Here is an 18,952-nt window from a genome sequence, read left to right on the forward strand (position 1 = left end):
GTCGATCGCTTGGCTCCTTAAAATTTCTTCTCCTCATTTCACACAGAATCACAGAATCATTCAGGTGGAAAAGACCCTCGGGATCATCGAGTCCAACCCACAGCCATGGCAAAGGTCCCTGGGGAAGGTCCCTCCCATGGGACCACGCTGGGCTGATCTCAGCGCCACTGGCCAACTGCCAAACCCTTCTCCCCCTGCTGCGGTTGCAACCGATTAAAAAAGTCGACGCCCTTTTGCAACTTTCCCCCTTTATTTTTATTCCTCTTTTTCCTGATGGCTCCAGCCAGGGCCTCTCCGGCCCGGGGAGATCTGCTCCTCGGCGCGAGGCATCGCGGGGAGCCGGGTCCCCTCATCCCTCCATTGGGTGCCCCAAAGCCCGGGTGTTCATCGAGGGGCTCCTCGAGCAGGTTGGCCCCGGAGTTCCACGTCCGGAATCGTTTTCCCACGTTACTGCAACACCGGCCAGAAGTTCTGAGGAGTAAACTTCACAACACTCTCCATCTTATCCTCCGTAGCGGCCACTTGGGCCCGTCGCAGGAGGCCTCCTCGAGCAGGCTGGCCTCAGAGCTCATCGTCGACAAAACAGCTATGACGGGTGTTCCGAAGTACGAGGCCTCCTGAGGAGGGGAGGGCTTGGCTTTCCGGGTCTTTGCAGCTGCCAGCATTTTTCCACCATTCCTTGTCCTCGTCTTACTTGTCCTCCCCATCCTCCTCCTTTTCCTTTTCCTCCTCCTCCTCCTCCGCAGCTCTGAGCTGTCGCTGCCTGCGCTTGGGCTCGGCTCTGCCTTGACGCTCGGTCTTTGAGCGCAGCTTTGCCCTTGGCTTGGCCGGTCCCAGGCTGCTTTTCTCCAGAGGAATCCCCCAGGATCACCGGCTGCTGCCTGGAAGGACACAACGGCAGAGAGGTCTCTACCTGAGCACACGCTGGGTTTGGGGCCGCATCCTGCCCCCCATGACCCTCTTTGTGCCTCTTTGTGAGGAACAAAACCCCCTGAGCCGGGCCCCACGGCTGACACACGGCTGTCCCCGTGTCCCCAGGCCACGCTGGGGCTCTCCTGAAGGGCTGGAGAAGATCCAGCCCTGTGAAACTGGGGGTCCCACTAGCCCCATCCCACCCCTCCGATGGGCGGTGATGGGCGGCGAGTGCTTGGGGCTGGGGAATGGGCTCTGGCTGGGTCAGAAAATCATAGAATCACAGAATAGTTTGGGTTAAAAAGGACCTTTAAAGGTCCCTTTAGTCCACCCCCACCCCTGCCACGGCCAAGGACATCTTCAACCAGAGCAGGTCGCTCCGAGCCCCGTCCAACCTGACCACGAATGTTCCCAGGAATGGGGCATCCACCACCTCTCTGGGCAACACGACCCTGTGCAGACCCCCAGCCCTGAGCCTTCAGCCTCACCTGACCGAAGACTTTATCTTCTTCCTCTTCTTCTGCTCCGTCATCTCCTGGAACTGTGGTGGTTCCTGGTTAGGCGAGCTTGGAGCAGCGAACCCAGGACATCCCACTGGAACTGGGAGGAGAAACCTCGTCAGAAGAGCATCGCTGGGCCGCTGCCGGCCCCGGTGACACGCAGGGGTGCTCCGGCCCCTTCCCCAAAGGTCCAAGAGGGCCGTTCTGCTCCCCTCGCAGCCGCCATCGCAGCCTCTCTGCCCCCAGTTCCCCATTGCCGTGGTTTTGTGACGGCGTCGTCAGCTCCCGGTGAGGAAGGAGGGAGTGGGGAGGTGACAGGGACTCTTTTGGGGGGTCGTTTCTTGGCGGGGAGGAGGCGGCCTTGGATCACCATCCTCCCACCACATCCTTGGGCGCATCCCACCCCGGGGCTCCGTGTTGGTGAAGCCAATGAGTCGTTAGGACAAACGGCTGTGCCGAGCTGGGGGGAAGCTTTGGCACAAGTCGGAGCCCTTTGACACTCAGCGCCGGTGATTTCCAAGTCAAATGACAGAATTTGGTTGCCCGCACTGTGGAAAGGAGCCGGGAGCTGCTTTACCTTGTCCAAGAGGTGGCAGAAACTCTCTTCTTGTCTCCTCATCCTCGCCAGGGACTTGTCTCGAGGTCCTGAGAAGAGCCCTGAGAGGTGGTTTGTGCACAAACTCCATTTCAAGCCTGGGAACGAGGAGAAGACACCGCCGTGACCCAGAGCACCACCAGCCCTTGCCGCTCGCCGTGCTCACCGGCAGATTTTGGCATTGCTGTAAAGACTGTTTTTTTCCCCAACTCTACCATGTTTTTCCCCAAGTCCACCATGCCCCATCCCCAAGCACAGTCCTGGGAAAAGGAGTCACCCAGCAAAGAGTCCAGGCCACCATGGGAAGGAAGTGTTGCCTAAATTCCTTGGTCCTACCCATCAAATCTGCCTTATGGGAGCGACCACGGCCTGGGGACATCAAGAGTCACTGCCGGGTGTCCCCATGGGAGGACACCCGTGGGGTCACAAGGAGCAAATGTCACCTTGAAAGCGGCTACAGCCGCCAACGTACTCACTCGGGAAAGATGACGACATGGCCAGAGAAACTCAGGGAGGCCACAGGTACCATCCGGGACACCACCATGTCCAGCAGGCGGGGGACCTGTAATGGAGGAGCTCCAAGATGGTGGGATGTCCTCAACATGGCTGTGAGGCCATATTGGAGGAGCTTGAGGCAGGGAGAGTTGGTAGGACCATCAACTCTCACCTGGCCGTGTCCTGCCGGGCCACCGCCATGGGACTGCCCACGTGCGCCACGGAAAAACAGAATCACTGACCTTGAAAATCACTTGTTCCAAGTTCTCCTTCCCAGACAACATCTCCAGGATGTCGTAGTAGAACTTCATTTGCACCATTGTGCCTTCAATGAGGAGCACCCCGATGTCCCTCAGGACGAAGGCAACGTTCTCCCCCTTCCCCAGGCAGTAAGAGAGGAGGGACACGGTGCCCTGGATGCAGCCCGCCGCTTTCTGCCGGGACACCGAGGCGGCTGCGGCCACCTTGGAGTATTTGAGGGGCTCCAGCTCCTTGTTGCCTGAAAAAAACCACACGAGAGGGGTGGAGACGTTCACCCAGTGGCCCTTCCGCAGGCGCTTCCCAAGGCAAAACGATCGTTGCCTCCCCCAGAAAGAAAAAAAACCCAAATTTTGGGCTCTGCTCCACAGACGGGGAGTCACTTCCGAGAAGCTTCTCAGCCCCAGGGAAGGGACACGATGACCGTGAAGCCAACCGGGGTTTAATCCGCCATCTTACCGGGCAGGTAGGCCTTGTTGTCCGACAGGTTGCGGACCACGACGAGGTTTCTGGCCGGGCGAAAGACGGGCCTGTGGATAGTCACGGCCTCCTCTCCAACCTGGATCTGTCTGGAGACAACGTCGAAGCAGCCGAGGGCGGGAATTCGGACACCCTGGAACAGAAGAGAAGGAAGGACCCAAGGGTGAGGACGGCAGAGGGAAGAGCTGGAGGTGGCCCTGACCAGGGATGGTGCGTTGGGATGGATCCTGCCCGCTCCCGCTTGGGGAGGACACGCTGAGTCCTCCCCCTCTGAAAAAGTCAGGGCAGGAGCAGCCTGGAGAAGAATTTGAAATCCAACCGCTGGTCTATTTGAAATAGATTTTAAGGCCTAGTGAAACGTGTTCGGGACTGAGCGATCTCGTCGTATTACCAAGGCACCGGGGTGCTGCTCAACAGGCCTGAAAAGTGTTCTTAGCCCGCTTCTTGGATAGTCCCGACCCAAGGCTGCTCTAAAACCCAGTCAAGCTAATCCTATGGAGGCACTTTTAACAAAGGATGATTAATTGACTAAACACAGGGGGGTTGCTAGATTAAGAGAATTTAGGATATCGAAACTGCTCACTCTACCTAAGCTTTTCGTAGAACATCTTGGAGTCTTTCTCAGAATTGTGTGAGATAATAATATCATAAATAACTAATAACTAAGAAAAGATGAGAATCAAGAACTAAAAGGTTGAGTGGAAACTTCCAAAGACTTTGGACTCAGGTAATAGATTCAGATACAGTATATAAACGGTGCAAGTCTTTGGGACATTGGCCACTCACTGAGGTGTTGGCCCAACTCTGAGTTGTCAATAAAGCTAAGCCTAGAGATTCTTTAACAAGCCCGAGGGCATTCGGGGGGTCTCCAGTGCCCAGGATCAGCCCTGAGGTCCACCACCACCTCCCAGAGGCGATACCACCCTGGCACAAGCCCTGTTTGTCCCCAGCGGGGACTTTTGGGGTGAGTTTCCCACTTTCTGAGGAGGGAAGAGAAACGACAGGCCGTGCCCCGGGGCCGCGGGGACTCCCCAGCCCTCTGGGCGGACGAGGAGGATGCGGGTGTCACCCCACCTTGCGCAGCAGCAGCTGTTCTTGAATGCAGCCGGCCACCGCGTCCCAGACGGCTCTTCGCTCTGGAAAACAAAGGAAAACCAGGTCACGCTCCACGTCCACCAGCTCTCAACCCTCCAATGTCCCCCTGAGCTCTGGCGCATTGAAGACCGCGGTGGGGAGAAACACAAAAAACATGGTGAAGAAAGTGCAGGGTGCGCTGCTGCCGCTGTTCTTCCACACCAACGAGAAGATCGAGAGCGTGGCCAAGGTCAGAGATCAGTGACTGGTGTCACGGGGAAGGGCGTGCTGACACCACGGGGGTGGCCTGGCCGTGAGGGACAATGGGATTGTGTGTCACCGCAGGGTCCCGCTGCGCCGGTCCCACCTCCACCGGCCTCCTCCCCCCCTGCTGCAGAGCTGGAGGGGGAGGTGGGGGCCCCCCAGCCCAGAGGAAGGGTCCCTGCAGCCCCAGCACCAGCAGGGCCGGAGAACTGGGCACAGACATTTCCCTGCTCAGCAGCGGCCCATGGCCACCGAGCACACGAGTCCCCACGGGCTCTGTGTGCTTTGAGCCCCCATCCCTGTCCCCCAGGGCTGTGCCCAAAGACCCCCCGGGGGGCTGGGGAGACACCCCTCATGGGAGAGGGCTTGGTGAGGACAACCCCCAAAGCCCCGGGCCGGGCTGGACGGGGGCTGCAGCCGTGCCGTGGGGGGGGCTGTGCCGCTCTGCATCGCTGCCCTGCTCCAGCCCCGCTGCTCCAGCTGCATCCTCCTTCCCTGCCCTCCAGCACGCACCCCCCAAGCGCAAAAACGAACGCAGGAAAGGCTTTTGCCTTTACAATCCTTTCATCCCTGTCTCCTGATTACGCTTCCCTCTACTGCTGCCCAAATCCAGATGGTTTATGCTTTGGGCCATTTGTTTCACGTACAGAAACTTTGTTTTCTGCCTCTTCTTTTCTTCCATGATTTGATATTTCTCAGCACGACACAGTTCTGCTGCTGTGTTCACTGGTAACATTCTTACCTGCCCACGCTCTGCGCTGGGTTTCTGTCCAGCTCCAAATCCAGGCTGCTATGACAGAAACTCCGAGTTAGTTTCTCACATTTGGAAAACTTCCCTTCTGTAACTGTCAGTGAGGCTTGAAACTGCCCCCACTGGCTGATAGACCAAACCCTTTCTCATGGTTACTCAAGGAGGTTGTGGGGTCTGATGTCTTTACACTCAAGTTTCATGGCTGTCTTCATCAGCAAATAATAGTAATATGGGGTAAATAGTAAATAAAAGTAAATATGGGGGAAGCAGCAGCAGGCAGAGAATTCACTCTGAGAATGAACCATTTCCTCTGAACCAAAACACTACTGGGACCAGAGGTTACAGCGTCTGCATTTTGTAGAAGTTTTGTAAGGTTCTTGGGAAGATTATCCCTATGTTGTGACTACAGAGGAAGGGAATTTGCCTGCAGCGGAGCAATCTGCCAAAGCAAGTTTTGGCAGAACTGGGAGGAGGTGAAACACTGAAACCCCAAAAGTGTGCTGCCCCCGAATCCCGTTGCACTGTACCTGGGGAGCAGGTGGCATTCGACCTACACACGTGCTCTGGTGTGTATCTCCCACGGGGCTGCCAGCAAGCCAGAGAGAACAGAGGGAAGTGCAGAATGTTTCTAGAGAAAGATGCAAGAATACGTGGTTAAAAACCAAAATAAACTAAAAAAGAAATACTGTACTGAAGAAAGTACTAGTTAACAAGGAGCAGTGGGAATAAATGGATGAAAGGGAACATTTGCGACGGCCTGGAAAGGCTACTCAAAGAAAAGGCAACACTTTTAGCACAGGTCACCTCCTCCCCTCCACCCGCGGTTTCGAAACCTACTTTGTAAAACCCAATTATGTGTTTCCTTCCCCGGATGAGGCATTTCCCCATCCTCCTTCACCCAGAATGCCTGTTCAGTTCATGAGAACCGTGCTGCCTTTTGACGAGAGCATCCGAGAGAACCAGGCTGTCCCTCAGCACCCTGCATGTGGTTCCCTGCGTTCAGCCCACTGCAGTCACTCACGTCACGCTGGAATCTGTTCAGTTTTCTCTGTCTTTCTGCACATCCCAGCCCCCACTGCATTAGTGCTAGGAAGGCTGACGAGTGTGGAAAGATCTGTCAGCATAGTTTTTAAATGCCCAGCTCACATCATTGCAATTTTCTTTGCAGATTTAGGAGGGAACTGCTCAGGTTCAAAGGGTGATCGCAGCTCGTGATCGTGTTGCCAAATATAAGGCTCAGAGCAATGTATCCAGCACGGCTGGTGCTGCTGCAGTGCTCTGTGCTCTCAGGGAAGAGGATTGTAGTGCATTTCTCAAGGCAATTAGAAAGGTGTGGGAAAAACCCCTTTTCCTTCAAGAAAGGGAAAATAAAATCTTTTCATTGGGCACACAGTTAAGCACTACTTCTGTACTCCCCGCCCATTCCCTCCCTTCACTCCTTCTGACTAACAAACTCGCTGATTTCTAAACATTTCTGAATTCCAAACTCATTGGCTGTTGTCTTGCCCCACTCGCTTGCTCTTAAATCTTTGGCTTTTGGTGGGAGAAGAGGTAAAAAACTTCTCTGTAAAATTTATACGACCAAAACGGGAACAAAATTATTAGTTTTTATTGCCTGCGATGGCATCTAGCACGTAACACGGAATGGGACTTGAGGTGTTTCCGCGTTGTTCAGAATGATACGGATTTGCCTCCACTGTGTTATCACCGGAGTTTGGGTGGATAGCAAATTAGGGAATCTCAGGGAAATCGATGCCGCTCCCTCAGGAATCCCACGTTGCAGCACACTGTCTCTAGGTCACCACTTGCTAAGGGAAATATGCGAACACTGGGGTTTTGTGGCCTCTAGAAACTTGCTTCTGTTAAACAATTGAAAGCGACTACATCTTCCCTTCTGGACCTTTCCAGAACATACAGTCTCATAAAGTACACCACAGACGGGGGTTATTCTTCTCAAACGGTGCCCACATTATCCATATTTTACACACACTCAGGAGTCAGTATGAACAAAAACTAGTTCTGGTTTTCACAGGGCTTCTCTTGAGGGACAAACCCATCTCACTCACCTGAATGCAGCAAAGACAGGAATTGTCATTCGGTGCGTTTATCTCCGGGCCTCAAAGGAACCTGTAACACACATGAAGAAAACCCTTGTTTTCTTGGGCTTTAAGCAAGATGACTTCTTTAGGGATGAATGGGAAGTACAGCTCTCGAGAAACACAGACACGTGTTTTCATCAGCGTGGGAAAAAACAAGTATGATCACTCAGTTTTAAATGTGTTTTCATTCTGACTGATCCCGCAGCAAAGAACCTGGAGGAAATGGCCTTATTTTCAGTTTCAACAATGCTGGAAAGGGCAAGAAATGAGAACCTGACAGCACCACGGGTTTTCACTGTAAAATTAGATGATCAAAGTGTTATTTCTGGCCGTCATTGCTGCATCCTATGAAAAATCTCTTTATAAGCAGAGAGCTGGGGTTGCTTTTATTCCCTTTGCTCGTCACATCATTTCAATTGTATTTCAGGCAAACTGCCCAGTGCCTGCAGTGTGCCACAGCCCGCAGCCCCCGAACAGCCCTCCCAGCTCTGCAGCACCAAGGCTGCGCTGGGTCGCTTTTCAGGAGTTAGATACTATCCAGTAGGAACAGATTATCAGCTTCAGAGAGCGTGGCCTCTCTCACTGCTACGCTTCTTAAGCGAGTAAATGTTCAGTCAGGACGATTCAAGTGAAAGCGGGCACCTTCTCCTTGAGAATGACTTACAGCATCACAGTTATTTCACGTCTGGTATATTTACCCCTGTTACTCCTTTCCATCAGTATATATACTTAACTGCATTTCTCGAGAAGGAGGAATTTTATTGCTTTTTACCTTGGATAGGCCCTTCTGTCAGTGCTGGCAGAATGCACCTTCCCCGGCCTTCCTGGGGAATCGCTCGGCGCTGCTGAGGCCGCCCCCGAGTGCTGTGTCCAGCGCTGGGATCCCCAGGACAAGAGAGGCGGGGACAGACTGGAGAGAGTCCGGGGATGGGCCACGAAGGGGATGGAGCACGAGGCTGAGCGAGCCGGGGCTGTGCAGCCTGTGGAAGGCTCAGGGGGATCTTGGCAATGTGCACCAACACCCGATGGGATGGAAGGAGGCAGACGGAGCCACGCACTCCTCAGCAGCGCCCACCAACAGGGCAAGAGGCAACGGGCACAAATGAAACACATAAAACCCCACCTGCACACAAGAAAACACACTTTTTGTTACTGCGAGGGTGGGTCAAACACTGGCACAGGCTGCACAGAGAGGCTGTGGAGTCTCCAGCCTTGGAGTTACTCAAAATCCAACCGGACATGGTCCTGCACAACTGGCTCTGCTGGCGCAGGGGGGGTGGACTCGATGACCTCCAGAGACCCCTTCCCACCTCAACTCCTCAGGGAATTCACAGAATCACAGAACTAGCTGCGTTGGAAAAGCCCTTGAAGATCCTCCAGTCCAGCCATGAACCTCCCCCTGACCGTTCCCAACTCCACCAGATCCCTCAGCGCTGGGTCAACCCGACTCTTCAACCCCTCCAGGGATGGGGACTCCCCCCCTGCCCTGGGCAGCCCATTCCAACGCCCAACAACCCCTTCTGCAAAGAAATCCTTCCTAAGAGCCAGTCTGACCCTGCTGCGAAATTCATTTCCCTTCCCTGGCCCCGCTCCCTGCTGCAAAATTCCTTCGCAGCCGCTCACCCAAACGCCCTCGCTCCACCACGGCCCTGGCAGCCCCGCTCTGAACGCGGCGCCGGGCGGTACAAATCCTGTCGCCAGGTGCAAAGTCTGAGTTGCTTAAGGAAGAGCTTCATGGCGGTGAACTGCCACTGACTGCCCTGCGGGAAGATGAGTGCTGTGCCACGCCGGACAAGTATCGGCTGGAAAAAAACACCCAACCCGCCTTGAAAACCCCGCAAAAAACCCAACGCACCCCGCAACGCCTCAAACCCCTCCCCCAGAGCCCTCCCCCCATCCCACCCCCACCGCCCAAAATAAAGAAGCAAAGAGACCTTATTGCCTGTGCTCTGTGCCAGCAGCGTTACACACACTTTCCCTTGGACTCTCCGAAGGGTGTTTCCGCGCGGCGCGGATCGCAGCTGCAGGGCCCAACACCGGGAAGTCACCCCGCACGCAGCCTCACGGGCTGAACTGGGCAGAAAAAGGGTTTATTTGTGAGAGGAAGCGCGGCTGCACGGCCCTGCCCCGCGGCTGGCTCCGGCGCCGGGCTCTGCTCAGAGCCGCGGCTTCCGGGCGGGGTCCTGCCGTGCCCGGGGCGTCCCTGTGCCCGCCGGCACGCGCGGGTCAGGCGCTGGGCCGGGCACCTCTAGCGGGGGCCTTGCCGGAGCTGCCCCGGCCCCGCCCCGCCCCGGGACGCTCTTTCCGCCGGCGGCGGCGGCGGCGGCGCGTGCAGGTACCGCGCGGCGCGTGCAGGGCCCGGCCGGGGCCGCCGGCGCCTGGGCCTGGGGAGGGGCGGGGGGTCTCCGGGCCCGGCCGCTCGTCCCAGCGGGGCGGGGGAGCCGGCAGCGGGGCTGAGCGGGCGATCGGCTGCCGGGGGAAGAAGCGGCGGGTGCTCGGAGGGGAATCGGTGCCTCTGCTCGGGCACTGAGCTCGGTGCGTGCGGCCTCGGCAGGGCCGGGGGGAGGAAACGCGGCGAGAAGTGTCTGAGGGGCAGAAACGAACTCGGTACCTTCCGGGGCAAAAACCGCAGCGGGCAGAGCTGTTGAGGTTCATCTGCTAAAGAAGCTGCCAGCTCTGGGAACACTGTGCTGCTGAAGCTCCTCCACTGGTGATGTTGTCTGCGCTCACCATGAATTCTGCAGCGGCTTCTCCGAATATTCCTTAGCTACGGGTGTTACTGGGGTTTTGTAGACAAGCGCTTTGGGGTTTTCCGAATGCTTCTCGGTGCACGTTGAGGTGAAAGATGCGTCTGGCCAGAGGAAGAGGCAAGGTTTGGATTCTCTAGATACTGATTTGCACAGAAATACAGATTGCTGTGTATTAAATTATGTTTAAATAATGAGGGAGCAATTGTATGGAATGTACAGTTACGGACCAGTTTTGATGCATGTGGAGTGTGTTTACACTCTAGTACCGTACAAAAGAAGTCTTGTGGTAGTCTGTTGCGATGTTGTGCTCCTCAAATCTGCTTTTTTTCCTCTGTTTAGCTGGAGATTTCTGTTCAGCGGGTATTTCTCTGGTGTGCACTTTCCCCCGAGCAAAAGGGCTCAGTCTCAGTCTTGTTGCCCACAGCTAGCTCCGCCGTAGCTGAAATGTCTCACCATCTCTTCTGTCTCCTGTTTTCTCTCTCAGGGGCCCCGTGGTGAAGAACAGTCCCCAGAGGGCTCTGGTGCTCGCAGACAGCGGCTTGATGGCTTGTGCCGTGTCCCTCTGGTGCCGTCCCCAGGAGCGGGTGAGTGGCGTCACACCGCAATAAGGCAGCGTCCTGCTTTGGGAAGAAAGTGTGCTGGGTTGGAAGCCCTTGGGCAGGCCGGGAGGAGGCTGCCTTCCCGGGTCAGGGCTGAGCGCTGGCCTGTCTTACCTGATGTGGAGTTGATGTCTGCCCCCGCTTTAGCTCTAGAACTACTCTGAGAGCCGGGGAGCTCCGGTTCCCTTAGGCTGTGTCCTTGGAGCTTTCCCACGCTGTGGCATCCCGTTGGCGTCCCAAACTCTGACCCGGCGTGAGGAGAAGGGGCCCAGTTTGAGTTTTGTCCCGTTTGGGCGCTGGGGAGGCAGAGTTCTGGGCTGAACGCTGGTGTTAGAGGAGCTGCTTTCCCGTTCCCTGCCTGCAGCTCTGGATACCCCAGGGGACCAGCGTTAGCAAGTGCTGGTGGAGAGACGTGGGGGTGACCGTGCCCAGCCTGCCTGGGTGAGCCTGTTCCGAGTGCCCCCACCCTGTTCAGTCCCACCTGCACCTCCAGAAGGCTTGAGGGGTCGTGGTCACGTCTGCCTCGGGTCACAGTTAACAGTCACGGGTTCAGGTCGGCCTTTTAAGGCGGAAAAGCAACGACGATCTATTTTCTGCTGGGGCTGCCGGTTCCGTTTAGGGTTTGCAGTCGCCATCTCCTGGCGGGTTTAGATTCGTTTTGCACATTCACACACTCCTTAAAATGCTGTGAGCGGCCACTGCTTTGCACAGCAGTTCAAAAGTTTCTGGCAGTCCTACCTGTATCTTGCAGTGTTGTGGGACAGGCACATCGCTGGTGGTGTGTGTGCTTCTGGTTTTGTTGTTTGTTGGACGTCTGGGGGTTGTTTTTTTCAGGAGAAGGTGATAGTGAGCAGGCTTCAGCTGACACTGTTGTTTCCTGGAATTTGTACTTTCCTAGTGACCCCCAGAAACGTGGCCAGACGTGCCACAAATGGTATTTCCCGGGGCAAATAGAGGGATTTCTCAGTGCCTGTGAGTTGCAGGAGACAGTGGAAATAAGCCGGGTGGTAGATGTCCCCGCAGCTGCCAGGAACGTTAATGATCAGAGTTACCCAGTCTCTGCCCGTGAATCCATTTGTTCCGTGGCTGATCCTCAGTACCAGCTGCTGTCTGTAATTGTGTCTCTCTGGTTGCACAGGATTCCTGGCTGTACCAGACCGGCTGCATGAAATAAATGTGGACTTGCTGGGTCGGTGGCTTTGTGACCATCAGGCACCTTCTGGAGGACGCGGTGGGGGAGCAGAGAAGGTATTAGGTGGCTGCTTTTGTTTGTTCAAAGCTCAGTGGATATTGTTTTGTGTGAAGCTGAAGAGTTTGGGGAAAATAACGTCATGACTCTTAGGAAATACTGTGTAAAGTGCTCAGAGTGTTTTGGCCCTTGTTTTGGTTCTTTGTTGTGTCACTAACACTTGTCCCCCAGTCTTGAAGTGCTCTTGGTTTGAGGCCTCACTTTAGGACAGTCTCTGTGCTGAAGTAGGCCTTGCCGGTCCCTTGAACCCTGTTAAATCAGGGTCTGAATTGTTTTTGCCGTTGGGAATTCTCTCTTCTTTCGTGTTTGTAGAAACATTACTGCTTTAGTGCATGTTAGTCCCGGGCATAATCGTGTTTGACATGGCAGCAGGAGATGGTGTAACCTGGAACAGACTCCACTGACAAATGGATCATCGAGCAAGAGATTCTTTCTTCGCCCCTAAAACTGAAACTAGTTGATCTGAAGCTCTTTGTCCTCACTCCTGAAAAGGGTTTGTGGTTTTTTAGCCTCTCCCATTGAAGGTCAAGGCTGTTTCTTGCATTTTTGTTCCTTGCAGAAGGGGAGAGGTCCCCTAAGAGAAGGCTGCATCCAGGAACTCTCTTTTCTTTCTTCCTGAAGAAACTCAAATTTTAAGTGTTGTTTCTCTGCACCAGTGTTACGACAGCACACCTGGTAGTCTGCAGAATGGCCCGTACAGTTTGCAACGTCGTGTTTAAAGCAACCTCCAGTCACGTTCTGCTTCTCTGTTTGCCAGTTCCCTGACGTGTGGTGTTGGTGGGGGGCGCTGGCAGGTTACGCCGGAATGTGGGCGAGAAACCGCGGCTTTACTGTGCCTTGGGGCGGGGAGACGGGGGTTTGCTGCCAGCCCAGGAGCATGGTAAGGAATCCTTAACTACCTGAAGTTCACTTCATGAAACCTTCAACTGGAAAAGTGTTTTTTCTCCTCTGAGTGTAACTGGTCACTGGGCTGCAGTTTGATTAGAGGGCAGAACAGGGCGGGGCTGCTGTAGGCGGCTCCTGGGGGAGCACGTGCTGCTTTCCAGGGCCTGTGCGCTGCCACCCCCCGCACGGGAGTCAGCTGCTGTTCTACACAGCTGGGGCTCCCCAAACACCTACCACAGGTTGTTTCTCACAAGACCGCTTCGAAGATCTCTGTCAAAATCCTATTAAAAAGCCTCCCTTGCAAATCTTTTGAGCCTTTCTTTCTCGAAAGGCTTTTAGATGGGGTCAACCAACAACTCAGCTGTCCAGTGGCGCAATGAGTTTTCTGCTCAAAGCCTGGAATTAATTTATTTTTCATGACTTCAGAAGGCTTTTGTGTGCAAGGGAATGGCAGCGCTGCTCAGGTGTTCTTTATCCATAAAGTTCAACAAATTAGGAAAAATGTTTTTGAACTCCCTGTTACCTTTGCAAGTGCCACTTCTTTTTGCCAAGGGAATCACAGTCAGGACAGAGGATTATGCCCCACGCTGTCCCCCTGCCCCCCAGGTGATGACCTTCAGCCCCAGCCTGGTGCCCACAGCCACCTCCCCTGGCACCACCACTGTCGCCAGTGTCCAGCCCGTGGCCAGACTGGTGTTGATGGCACCTGCGGTCCCAGTGTCACTGTCACCAGCAGCGTCCAGAAGGACATCGTGGTGTCCCTGCCCCCAGCAGTGACACCCCCATGGGTGCCCCCACCCCAGGACCCAAACTGTCCCCGTCAGCCACCACCTCCCCCAGTGTCCCTCCCAAATCGGAGCCTGGGACAGTCCACAACCACCCCCCCTCCTCTGCTGGGAAAGCCAAGAGGACCCCCGGGTGGTGGCACAGTGCCCCCAGTCTGCCCAGTGACCCTACTGGGACCCTGATGCTGGGGACAGGGGGTAGCCTGGGGGTCCCCCACTGTCCCTGTGGCCCCTCCCAGTGTCCCGTGATCCCTCTATGGTGACAGAGACGGAGGCTTGGGGTCCCCACAGTGTTCCTGGATGTCCCCCAGTTTCCCCACTTACCCCCCCCAATATCTCCCAGTGTCTCCCAGTGTGCTCCCCTCCCAGGGGAGGGCAGGGCTTGGGGTGGGACCAGCTCCATTAAAACCAGCAGCTCGCAGTTCCCCACCCCTCTTCCTCCAGCTCCCAGTGCCCCTCCCTGCTCCCACTGACTCCCCCAGTCCCAGTGCCCGCCCCCCGCCGTGCCCCTTCACTTCACCCTGCTCCGGCTCCCCCTTCGCCGCCGGCTCCAGACCGTGGCGGTGCTGCAGTGGGTCTGCTCCTGCCTCGCCCTCAGTGAGTAGCTGGGGGTTGGGGATTTGGCCATTTGGGGAGGGGGGTGTTTCCCAAACCCCCCTGACCCCCCTCGGCCACCCCCTCCCCCTCCTCCCAGCTGCTGGGGACAGCGCCGCGCCTGCAGCAACCTGGGCTTACTTAAGACGGAGCTTAAGCGGGCGCCCAGGAGATGGCGAAATCTTCTCATCGGTCGCTGTAGGGACACGAGTCGCCACACAGCGCCTTAATGCTCATTTTGGGGAGAAAGAGACATTTTCACACATCCCTGACCTCCAGAGATCCTTGCCTGCCGGTACTCTGCTCGTTCCTAATCTAATGAGTTTTGTTTGTGCCTTCTGTGCTCTTTCCCCGAGGAAAAGAAGGGACCCGCGTGTGGTGGGTTGATCTCAGCCAGGAAAAGCCCGACCCGGGGATGGAGCAGCTGATTTCAGCGGCGGCCTTGGGAGCAAGGACAGAGGTGGTCGGGGCTGTGGGAAAGGAGGCGGGGAGGAGGGCATGTGGGGAACACCAGGAGAAGAGAGAGAGGAGAAGGAGGCACTAAAGGTCTGAGTGTAACCACTGCAAACGTAAATTCATCAACAAACTTCATCTGTTTGTTACAGGGCGGAGATGGAGCCAAGGGGTGACATTCCCCAGCACAGTGCTGCCCAGGCACTCACGGACACGGGATTGCTTAAACCAAACTGATTTATTGGGGATTTCTTCAGGGTATTTATCTATTTCTTTATAATAAAATAAATATTATTTCTATTGGGTATTTATTGACGTCCTCCTGCGCCTCCGAGCTGGAGCAGCGTGCCAGCGGAGCGGGTCAGAGGCTGCGCGGGAAGCGGGGACCCGGCTGGTGTTGGGGTGCTCCCGGGGCAGAGGAGGCGGCGCAGCACGTTCCCCGTCAGGAGCTGCCGGGGGTGCAGCAGCGCGTTGCCGGCAGAGCCCCCGCGGTGCCCAGCGCTGGCGGACGATGTGTCCCAGGGGTGGTCTCGGGGGCGCGAGCAGCAGGCGCTGGGGGATGTTGTTCTGGGGGCACTCGTAGGCGCTGCCCTGTCCCAAGGCTGGATGCGGCCCCGTCAGGAGGGAGTTGTTGGGGCGGGCTTGCTTGGCAGGCGCCACGGAGCTCCCCGCCTTCTGCAGAGGCTTGTGTCCAGCCAGGGTGTCACTGGGCTCTGCTTTGCCCTCGCAGTCCTCGTCCTCCCCTCTCTGCTCCTCGGCACCGCTGGCGCTTCCCCGCTGGCTGCTGCTGTCGCCGTCAGCGCCGCTCTGCCTGGGCAGCCAGTAGAGCCCCAAGAGCACGAGCAGGGCGTCGGCGGAGGCCCAGAACCACCAGTGCTGGCAGGCCCCGAGGAGCAGGCCTTCCGGAGCGAGGCCGCGCCGCTCCTGGCTGCTCTGCTCCACCTCCTCCATCAGCCGGGTCATCTCCTGCTGCTCCTGCTCCTCGCGCTGCCGCAGGAGCTCTTGCGTGGCCGCGTCTTGCCGGTCCCCGGCTCTCAGCACGTACTGCACGATGCTCAGCAGGGTCAGGACGCGGGTGATGAACACAGCCATGGTCTGGAGGAGGAGGAGGGAGAGAAGGGGCTCAGTGGGGCTGGGGCAGCAGGGGAGAATATGCCGGGGCTGGGGCCGGGTGGGAGAGGGCCCGAGGGAGCTGGGAGGCAGTAAGGGGGAGGGTGGTGAGCGCTGCAGGGACGGGGACATCTCCCCACAGCCCCCGGGCACTGGCCGTGGCTGGCAGCCCCGGCACCCCTGCGCCCAGCCCCGAGGGCGGCACCTGCCCTGCCCCAGGCGCTCCCCGCAGCGGCTGCGCCCTCGCCCCGGCTGTAGAAACCCCCCTGAGGGGCCAGAGCTTCTGCCCCGGCCCTCGTCCGGCCCAGCCTTCCCCCCACCAGCCTCACCCACCGCTGGCCCGAGCCGTACTGCAGCGGGTGCTGCCGGCTGGCACCCTGGTGACATCCCTCGGTGACTTCTCCTCTGTGATGTCACAGGCACCAGAGCCCCACGGGGACACCCGCCCCTTGGGCCACGGCCACTGCCCCCGGCTCTGCAGCCCCTGCAGCGGGCAAGGCACAACCCCCCTGGCAGGACAGAGCTCCTGGGGCCCCTAAACAGAATCACAGAATCATTCAGGTTGGAAAAGCCCCTCGGGATCATCGAGTCCAACCATCACCGGACTCTACAAAGTTCTCCCCTACCCCACATCCCCCCACAGCTCATCCAAATTCATACCAGACCTGCAGGTCACACTGTCCAGGAAGGAAGTGGCACCTCAGCTGGCTGGAGCTGTCACCCACGGGCAGAGGTGGCTTATGTTGGCAACGCTTTAGAGCTTCCTTCAGCTCTATTTTCTGCTCCGATCCTCCCGTCTTTTATCACATTCCACCTCAGTTTCCCACTTGCAAAACACCAGCTGAGCAGCCCAGCCGGAGAAGGAGAACCCCCGGCGAGGAGCTGGGGATGGGGAGCCTTGGTGCTACCCCAAGGTGCACCCCGCTGCCTCCTGCCTTGGGCACTGGGTGTCTGGGTGGGTTTGCTGGGAGATGAGGCTTCCCAGCACTGATGCCCTGGTTTAAGTGCTACTTTAGACAGGTATGTGCTGCCTTCCTCCAGTCCTGCTTGCAACGGGACAAGATTTTTCTCCTCACACTGCAGAGTTGCAGAAGCTGATGAAAAGCTGAGCTGGTTCAGCCTGGAGCTGGTGATTGCAGGCATGGTTTCTGAGCAGCAGGTGCGAGCCGATGGCACTCGTTACTCTGATTTATTACACTCTGCCATAAATTCGTAAGACCCCACTACCAGAAGAGATCAAAAATGGGCTACTTCAACAGGCCGTAGTTTGAGGAGCTTCTCCTTCCCCCACTCTCTATAAACAGCCTCACCCTGGAGCTTGAGATGTCTTTAATTAAACAGAAGGTTTATACTGTCACCAGATGCTGATGCCCTCATCTGGTGTTTCCTGCCATTGTCCTGGCTGTCGGTCCTAAAGCCTTCAAATATTGCAGGTGCTTCTGACAGACACAAGCAATGGCAGCTGAGTCTCATTTCCATGTGTTCCCCGGCGGGGGCACCTCTATCATGTCCCCAGCGTGGGAAACCAGCTTGGACCGCGGCTCTGTCATGGCAGCAGAACACGCGTGATGAACTGTTTCCTGCCAGTGCTGTGCTGGGGCCGAGAGACAAATCCATAGGAGGAAACATTTCCACTGAATGGGGGTTTTTTCCCCTTCAGTTTCACTCCTTTTGTCAGCACACTTACCTAGAGCAAATATTTAATTTCATTCTTACAAACAGTCCCCGCTGTTTTCAAGAGGAATGGAGAGTTCCTGCAGCACAGGCACCTGCTGCTTGTTGCAGGCTGGTAGCAACCCACTGTTTTAAACACAGCTGCAGCTACAAGCCCATACCCCTGACAGCCTGTTGGCCAGCACCCCAGCCCTTCTCCTGCCCTTTCCCTCGAGCTATTTTTAACACACGCTCTCAAATCCGTGCTTTTTTTTGCCCCCCCCCGGAGTTTTTCCAGTTTCTGTCTCCCTGTAGAATAAGAAGCCTTGACTCACGCTCTGTGCTGTGCTGGTGCGGAGGTGACCTGGCAGCAAGCAGAAATGCCTGTGTGATGCTGGGGGGACAAAAATAAGAGCCCCCTGATTTGGGAGGAGTGCTCCCAAAATGCCGTGGGGATGTTTAGATCCATTTAGGACATTTGTTTTCCTTCACTGGGTGCTTTTCTGGTTTGTCTCTCTCTCTCCTGCTGTAAAGTTCTGACTGCAAATAATAATTTATTAAAGAACTATAGAATTTATTATTAGTATCTCTTTTATTTTATTAAAACCAAACCACCCAACCACTCGTTTCGGTGGAAGCATGTTCTTTACCATGCAGGCTGCCACAGGTTGATTAGCCCACTGTCATGCTAAGAAAGGCTGTGCTGGTGGTGATGTTCTTCTGCCAGCCTCCAGGAAAAAAAAGAAAAAAATCCATTTTTTTTACTTGGAGAACTGAAAATCAATGTTAGTTTAACTGGCACCGGGACAGGCTGCCCAGGGAGGTGGTGGCATCCCCAGCCCTGGGGGTATTTAACAGACGCGTAGACGTGGCGCTCGGGACGCGGTTTAGTGGTGGGTTCACCAGTGTTGGGTTCACGGCCGGACTCGGTGACCTTAAAGGTTTTTTCCAACCAGAATTATTCTGATTCTCCGATTCTATTAATTCTCTAGTGCTGTCTTGCACCCAGTAAGGGAACGCTACTGCTGGTACCTGAAGGGATTTTGGGGTTTTTTTGAGAGGCAAAATTGCCACTTGGTGTCGTGGTTTAACCCCAGTCGGCAACTAAGCACCTTCCCCCCCAGCAGGATGGGGGGAGGAGAATTGGAAAGGGAAAAGTCAGAGAAGTGGTGGGTTGAGATAAGAACAGTTCAATAACTGAACTGAAGTAACATCAATAATAATAAATTGTCACGAAAAGGAAAAATTAGCAAAGAGATGGAAATGAAACCTATGGAGGACAAGTGATGGCAATGAAACCAACTGCTGACCACCAACCGACCAGTGCCCAGTCAAAACCAGCCCAGCTCCCCAGTACAGGAGAGGATTTTGGTGCTGGGACAAATGGCGACGTGCCAGCTTGGCGTGGGGGTGCCTTTTTGTGCCCTGAGACCCCTCGGGAGGGGC

At 56.0% G+C, this 18,952-nt stretch overlaps 2 protein-coding genes across 11 annotated transcripts; both read right to left on the minus strand.

Moving 5' to 3' along the window:
• Positions 1–231: 231 nt before the first annotated feature.
• Positions 232–9,636, minus strand: LOC141916932 (coiled-coil domain-containing protein 81-like). Of its 7 annotated transcripts, none has more exons than XM_074809878.1 (13): positions 9,363–9,632; positions 9,052–9,183; positions 8,201–8,551; positions 7,396–7,456; positions 5,857–5,957; positions 5,321–5,368; positions 4,315–4,376; positions 3,220–3,373; positions 2,745–3,001; positions 2,484–2,569; positions 1,990–2,105; positions 1,401–1,512; positions 232–881 (listed from the first exon to the last, which is right to left on the minus strand). In XM_074809878.1, exons 4-13 carry the CDS (start codon positions 7,422–7,424, stop codon positions 587–589), a joined length of 1,260 nt encoding a protein of 419 aa, XP_074665979.1. In that variant the 5' UTR covers positions 7,425–7,456; positions 8,201–8,551; positions 9,052–9,183; positions 9,363–9,632; the 3' UTR covers positions 232–586. The 7 variants fall into 7 exon arrangements, with proteins under 7 accessions (XP_074665979.1, XP_074665977.1, XP_074665981.1 ...); XM_074809876.1 differs by having other exon boundaries at positions 9,052–9,188; XM_074809880.1 differs by having other exon boundaries at positions 5,321–5,365; positions 9,052–9,230.
• A 5,404-nt stretch (positions 9,637–15,040) lies between these two features.
• LOC141916937 (uncharacterized) lies at positions 15,041–18,933 on the minus strand. 4 transcript variants are annotated; one of them, XM_074809914.1, is made up of 3 exons: positions 16,514–18,933; positions 16,187–16,388; positions 15,041–15,838 (listed from the first exon to the last, which is right to left on the minus strand). In XM_074809914.1, the coding sequence occupies exons 2-3, from the start codon at positions 16,238–16,240 to the stop codon at positions 15,041–15,043; spliced, it is 852 nt and encodes a 283-aa protein (XP_074666015.1). In that variant the 5' UTR covers positions 16,241–16,388; positions 16,514–18,933. The 4 variants fall into 4 exon arrangements, with proteins under 4 accessions (XP_074666015.1, XP_074666018.1, XP_074666014.1 ...); XM_074809917.1 differs by lacking the exon at positions 16,187–16,388; XM_074809913.1 differs by having other exon boundaries at positions 16,187–18,933.
• Between the last annotated feature and the right edge of the window lie 19 nt (positions 18,934–18,952).

The sequence above is a fragment of the Strix aluco genome, chromosome 32 (genome assembly GCF_031877795.1).
Source record: "Strix aluco isolate bStrAlu1 chromosome 32, bStrAlu1.hap1, whole genome shotgun sequence".
NCBI lineage: Eukaryota > Metazoa > Chordata > Aves > Strigiformes > Strigidae > Strix > Strix aluco.